General features: G+C 34.5%; 1 protein-coding gene across 6 annotated transcripts in view; it reads right to left on the bottom strand.

The window, feature by feature from the left end:
* Positions 1-1,441: 1,441 nt before the first annotated feature.
* Positions 1,442-7,767, bottom strand: part of CCDC136 (coiled-coil domain containing 136) — a 73,789-nt gene continuing 67,463 nt past the window's right edge. For 5 of the 6 annotated variants that reach the window (XM_067469381.1, XM_067469379.1, XM_067469382.1 and 2 more), the window contains one exon: positions 2,994-3,080. Coding sequence is in view for 1 of the 6 variants with exons in the window: in XM_067469380.1 (XP_067325481.1) it covers positions 2,985-3,080 (96 nt within the window). In the remaining 5 variants the exon portion in view is untranslated. Of the gene's footprint in view, positions 3,081-7,767 lie in introns of all 6 variants that reach the window. The other variant, XM_067469380.1, reaches the window with a different exon arrangement.

Raw genomic sequence — 7,767 nt, 5'->3', positions numbered from 1 at the left:
TTCTCCAGACCCTTGATCATTTTAGTCACCCTCCCATGGACACATTCCAGCTTATCAATATCTCCTTTCAGTTGTGTTGCCCAGAACTGGGCACGGTATTCCAGGTGTAGCCTGACCAAGGCAGAATAGAGCATGGGGAGCATGACTTCCCTGGATCTAGATACTAGACTCCTCTTGATGCAGGCCAAAATCCCATTGGCTTTTTTTGCCAATGTTGGCTCATGTTTAACTTGTTGTCCAAGCTTAATGAGCCCACAGATGAGGATTCATTCTTGGGTTTCTCTTGGGGCGATGGGTTAGAAAGTGATGAAGAGACATTGGACTGGACTAAGGTAAAAGAGGTACAAGCTGTATGTGGGGAGCAGACGTCCAGTGATACATTTGTAAGGTTCTCTGGCAATGAGGACTGGCAATCGGGGAATACGGCTGAGTCATGGGGGGACCTAAGTCTTGAGAGAAGATGGAGAAGTTGGAGTGATGGGAGTAGGAGTTCACATGTGGAATCAAGAACAGCTGCAAGGGATAACGACGGGGCGGAGGTCAGCTCATCTTCTGATGATGATGCGTAAGATAAAAGAAGGCTCTGAAATGAGGAATCTTTGCAGAAGGCAAGGTGTTGGTTTATGTTCGTGCATTGGGTACTTGTCGCTGTCTGTTGCGTGTTGGCATTGGGTCTTGGATCTACAGGTTACTGCTTCCGTTTGTGTGTGCTTTCGACTCGGCTTGGATTCTCTCTTCCTTGACTTCGGACCGATGTGACTACGACGCTGCCTACGTGGACTTTGGAACTTCACTACTTTGGATTCGGCTTGCTACGACCTCAGACTTTGTTTGACTACATTTTCTTCCCTGTGGCTCTTTTGTTTGTTAACTGTTTACTTGCTGTGCTATTTTGTGGGACTTTCGGAGCGCTTTGTTTAAATCCGGTTCTTTTCTCCGGATAATCCGGATTATTGCTTCAGTTACCTTTTTTGAACCAGGACTGGTTTCTGACTTTGAGTTTAGACCAGAGACACTGAGTTAAGTGTCTCTGAGTCCTTTTTGTTTAATAAACTCTATTTTGGAACTAATTCTGAGTCTGACTCTTTAAGGCATCTGTGTCCCGACAGGATGGCCCACCAGATCTCTTCCAACTCTAGGATTCTATGATTCTATAATAGTAATAATAATAATAATAATAATAATAATAATACTTTATTTATACCCCACCACCATCTCCCTAAGGGGACTCGGGGCGGCTTACATGAGGTCAAGCCCAACAACACATCAATAAAACAACAAAGCAATAAGCAAATAAAACAATACAATTAATATAACTCACATATAGGCAATAACACAAAAAAAATTAAAATTAAAAAAATTAAAAACCTATGGCCGGGCCAGATGTAATAGTGATACAGAAAAGAAGAGATCAGACCAAGAAACAGACCGGAGACGAACGTATTTATAAAGATCTTTCGTTTTTTACTGAGCTACAACATAGAACAAAGACAAAGATCCACAAAGAGTCTCCGCTAGCTTTGTGTTTGTGTGTGTGTTTGTGTGTGTTTTGAGCTTCTTTTCTTAAAAGTGACCTGCCCCTTCTCAGGTGGAAGCGGTGGGGCAAAAGGCTGAGGGAGGGAAGACAAAAACAGTAAGAGCCGACGGCGAGGTGACGGGGCGAACGAATGCCCTCGGACACATACGGACGCACACAGAATTAAACCATGCAGGGCAAAGATTTCGTGCCCAAGGGGTCCAGAGAGGCTGTCTTGCTGCAACCCAAAGAGCTGTGCCCCCCCCCCAATCCTTCCTCATTATGTTTTGGGGGAGCGGAGAGGGATCCATTGCTAGAAAGGAGGCTGAGTGACCCCCAAGTTCCCCCTCATCCCCGACTCCAAGACCTTTCTATCCGCCAGTGCCAAACCTTTTGAAGTTGCAAAGACCGCATTCGCACACACCGAGACAGAGACCGACAAGGAATTCCCAAGGCTGTGATCAAACAGGGGGGGAGAAAGGTGGGGCAGGAGGGCCAGAGCTTTGGGGAGACTGTGGCCTGAGGCACAATGCATAGATCCAAAGGCTCAGGAGAAGCATCTGGAAGTACTTCTGAAGGGAAACAAAGGGAGGGATGGAGGGAGAAGGCAGATGGACACGTATAGCTCCGTTCTCCTTCGGCCACTTCGGGGCACCCCTCGTTGGCTCACGCGGGTGGGTCCCCTTCACAGTGTTACGACAGGCCTTAAATATTGCCAAAGAAAAATATGGGGAGACCACCAAGGACTTTTCCTCACCCTAAAACACCCTGCGTGCTGTTCGAACCCCAAAATTATTGCCAGTGTTTCGCCTCAAAGGTCCTTCCGTGGCTGGAAAGAGGCGGCGTTTGGAACAATGCATTAGGTATTGCTCTGGATGGCCTCCTTTGGATGCCCCCCCCCCCACAAAAAATGTCATAGAATGGTCTTCAAAGGGGATCTGGGGTTAAAGGAGGGGATTTCTGCTCCTTTCTGAGTTTCTGAATCCCTAGAAAGGAGTTTCTGGCCCAAAAGGGGGTTAAAAGGAGGCACGGGTCAATGGACCGGGGTTTACTGCTACTTCCTGTGCTTTTGAATCCCTAGAAAAGGGTGTTTGGGCCCCAAATTGGTCCCTACGTCTTCATGCACCTTGCCCCAGTCTGGGCACGAGAGCACTAAAACTTTGAGGACGGAAGCCATTTCCTATGGGCATAAAGGATGAGGAGTCTGGGCGTACAGCTCCAATGCCACCTCATCCTTCCTTCCCATTTGGTCCCCCTCCTCAAGTAAATACTGGAAGGAGAAGGTGTTTGCTACAAGAAGCCATTGTGGCGGCCATCCTCCGAAGGTCAAGAGGGCCTCAATACCAGGGGAAGAGAAGGTGCGTGGCTCTCACGGGGAAAGGGGGTGGGGAAAGGGGGGTGCGGCGTGATGTGTGTGTGCGGTCCTCTCCGCGAGGGGCGGCCACGGAGGCTCCCCCCCCCCCCCCATTCAACTGGGGCTGCATCTCTTCAGGCAGGGATACAGGAACAAGGCCCCGGCCAAGACGACAAAGAGGGCAAAGGGCTTCATCCCTCCGGCTGGGACCTGCAGGAAGGAGACGGAGACAGAGTGAGGCCGGGGATCGAGCACTACAACACTCATCCTCAATCCCATTTCCATGCATTAGAGCAGACATGGGCCAACTTCGGCCCTCTCTCCAGGTGTTTTGGACTTTAACACCCACAATTCCTAACAGTTGGTAGGCTGTTAGGAATTGTGGGAGCGGAAATCCAAAACACCTGGAGGATACAAGTTGGCCCATGTGTCTATTAGAGCTAACTAAATGACACTAAAGTTCAAAGGAAAGAAAGGTATTTTAATTGTATTTTAACTTTATATCCACGCACTAATATTGAATTGCGTTTTTCACATTTTTAATATTTGTTTTAAATTTTTATTGTGTCATGTGGTTGTTAGAGTTCTCCCCTACAAACAGTTGGAACTAGGAAAGTGTGTTTATATATCTGTGGAATGACCAGGGTGGGACAAAGAACTATATATGTCATTCCACAGATAAATAAACCCCTTTTTCCTATTTCCAACAGACCTCACAACCTCTGAGGATGCTTGCCATAGATGCAGGCGAAACGTCAGGAGAGAATGCCTCTAGAACATGGCCCTATAGCCCGAAAAAACCCACAAGAACCTAGTGATTCCAGCCATGAAAGCCTTCGACAATACATTTTATGTACATGCGGCCCGCTCTTTGTCATTATGTTTGGTTTTTATGTTTTGTGTATATTGTTATATGCTTTGATGTTTTATTTTTATTGTTTATGTTGTTTATTTTACTGCAATTTGTATTTTGTTTTGTAATTTGTTGTTCGGGCTTGGCCCCATGTAATCCGCTCCGAGTCCCCGTTGGGGGAGATGGTGGCGAGGTATAAATAAAGATTATTATTATTATTATTATTATTATTATTAGATGCCTTGAATCCCTATGGGGAGAAGGCTGGATACAAGTACAGACTATTTATTTATTTATTTATTTATTTATTTACTTCATTTATATACCGCTTTTCTCAGCCCTTAGGTGACTCAAAGCGGATAATAATAATAATAATAATAATAATAATAATAGAGCATCATGAGGCTTCTCTCTACCTCAAGGTGCCTTACATCTGTGCTGCACTCAGTCTTGAGCTGCAAGAAGAAACAGATATTATTATTATTATTATTATTATCATTATTATTATTATGGCATGAGAGCCAGTATTAGAAACCTATTATTATTATTATTATTATTATCATTATTATTATTATGGCATGAGAGCCAGTATTAGAAACCTATTATTATTATTATTATTATTATTATTATTATTATTATTATTGCTGCATATAGACATGAGAGCTAGTATTGGGACCTTTATATCATCATCATCATCATCATCATCATCATCATCTAGACATGAGAGTCAGTAGTATAGTAGCCATATTGTTGTTGTTGTTATTGTTGTTATAATGAGAGCCAGTATTAGGACTTCTATTTCATCATTATCGTCATCGTCATCATCTAGACATGAGAGTCAGTATTATAGGAGCCATGTTGTTGTTATTGTTGTTGTTACATATAGACAAGCTTGCAAATTTTGTGTTTTGTTTGTTTGTTTGTCTGTTTTTTAATGCAATACAACTGGTTTGGTTCACGCCTGACATGATAATTAATTAAATAAATAATAAATAGACATGCGAGCCAGTGTTAGGAATTATTATTATTATTATTATTATTATTATTGCATATAGGCACAAGAGCCAATATTATAGGAAATTATTATTATTATTATTATTATTATTATTATTGCATATAGGCACAAGAGCCAATATTATAGGAAATTATTATTATTATTATTATTATTATTATTATTGCATATAGGCACAAGAGCCAATATTATAGGAAATTATTATTATTATTATTATTATTATTATTATTGCATATAGGCACAAGAGCCAATATTATAGGAAATTATTATTATTATTATTATTATTATTATTGCATATAGGCACAAGAGCCAATATTATAGGAAATTATTATTATTATTATTATTATTATTATTATTATTATTGCATATAGGCACAAGAGCCAATATTATAGGAAATTATTATTATTATTATTATTATTATTATTGCATATAGGCACAAGAGCCAATATTATAGGAAATTATTATTATTATTATTATTATTATTATTATCGCATATAGGCACAAGAGCCAATATTATAGGAAATTATTATTATTATTATTATTATTATTATTATTGCATATAGGCACAAGAGCCAATATTATAGGAAATTATTATTATTATTATTATCGCATATAGGCACAAGAGCCAATATTATAGGAAATTATTATTATTATTATTATTATTATCGCATATAGGCACAAGAGCCAATATTATAGGAAATTATTATTATTATTATTATTATTATTATTATTATTGCATATAGGCACAAGAGCCAATATTATAGGAAATTATTATTATTATTATTATTATTATTATTGCATATAGGCACAAGAGCCAATATTATAGGAAATTATTATTATTATTATTATTATTATTATTATTGCATATAGGCACAAGAGCCAATATTATAGGAAATTATTATTATTATTATTATTATTATTATTGCATATAGGCACAAGAGCCAATATTATAGGAAATTATTATTATTATTATTATTATTATTATCGCATATAGGCACAAGAGCCAATATTATAGGAAATTATTATTATTATTATTATTATTATTATTGCATATAGGCACAAGAGCCAATATTATAGGAAATTATTATTATTATTATTGCATATAGGCACAAGAGCCAATATTATAGGAAATTATTATTATTATTATTATTATTATTATTATTATTATTGCATATAGGCACAAGAGCCAATATTATAGGAAATTATTATTATTATTATTATTGCATATAGGCACAAGAGCCAATATTATAGGAAATTATTATTATTATTATTATTATTATTATTATTATTGCATATAGGCACAAGAGCCAATATTATAGGAAATTATTATTATTATTATTGCATATAGGCACAAGAGCCAATATTATAGGAAATTATTATTATTATTATTATTATTATTATTATTATTGCATATAGGCACAAGAGCCAATATTATAGGAAATTATTATTATTATTATTATTATTATTATTGCATATAGGCACAAGAGCCAATATTATAGGAAATTATTATTATTATTATTATTATTATTATTATTGCATATAGGCACAAGAGCCAATATTATAGGAAATTATTATTATTATTATTATTATTATTGCATATAGGCACAAGAGCCAATATTATAGGAAATTATTATTATTATTATTATTATTATTATCGCATATAGGCACAAGAGCCAATATTATAGGAAATTATTATTATTATTATTATTATTATTATTGCATATAGGCACAAGAGCCAATATTATAGGAAATTATTATTATTATTATTATTATTATTATTATTGCATATAGGCACAAGAGCCAATATTATAGGAAATTATTATTATTATTATTATTATTATTATTATTGCATATAGGCACAAGAGCCAATATTATAGGAAATTATTATTATTATTATTATTATTATTATCGCATATAGGCACAAGAGCCAATATTATAGGAAATTATTATTATTATTATTATTATTATTATTGCATATAGGCACAAGAGCCAATATTATAGGAAATTATTATTATTATTATTATTATTATTATTATTATTGCATATAGGCACAAGAGCCAATATTATAGGAAATTATTATTATTATTATTATTATTATTATTGCATATAGGCACAAGAGCCAATATTATAGGAAATTATTATTATTATTATTGCATATAGGCACAAGAGCCAATATTATAGGAAATTATTATTATTATTATTATTATTATTGCATATAGGCACAAGAGCCAATATTATAGGAAATTATTATTATTATTATTGCATATAGGCACAAGAGCCAATATTATAGGAAATTATTATTATTATTATTATTATTATTATTATTGCATATAGGCACAAGAGCCAATATTATAGGAAATTATTATTATTATTATTATTGCATATAGGCACAAGAGCCAATATTATAGGAAATTATTATTATTATTATTATTATTATTATTATTGCATATAGGCACAAGAGCCAATATTATAGGAAATTATTATTATTATTATTATTATTATTATTATTATTGCATATAGGCACAAGAGCCAATATTATAGGAAATTATTATTATTATTATTATTATTGCATATAGGCACAAGAGCCAATATTATAGGAAATTATTATTATTATTATTATTATTATTATTATTATTATTGCATATAGGCACAAGAGCCAATATTATAGGAAATTATTATTATTATTATTATTATTATCGCATATAGGCACAAGAGCCAATATTATAGGAAATTATTATTATTATTATTATTATTATTATTATTATTGCATATAGGCACAAGAGCCAATATTATAGGAAATTATTATTATTATTATTATTATTATTATTGCATATAGGCACAAGAGCCAATATTATAGGAAATTATTATTATTATTATTATTATTATTGCATATAGGCACAAGAGCCAATATTATAGGAAATTATTATTATTATTATTATTATTATTGCATATAGGCACAAGAGCCAATATTATAGGAAATTATTATTATTATTATTATTATTATTATCGCATATAGGCACAAGAGCCAATAT

The sequence above is a fragment of the Anolis sagrei genome, chromosome 5 (genome assembly GCF_037176765.1).
Source record: "Anolis sagrei isolate rAnoSag1 chromosome 5, rAnoSag1.mat, whole genome shotgun sequence".
NCBI classification, from domain to species: Eukaryota; Metazoa; Chordata; class Lepidosauria; order Squamata; family Dactyloidae; genus Anolis; species Anolis sagrei.
Note: the sequence above shows the minus strand (reverse complement) of the source record. Positions and strands in the feature narration are given on the sequence as shown.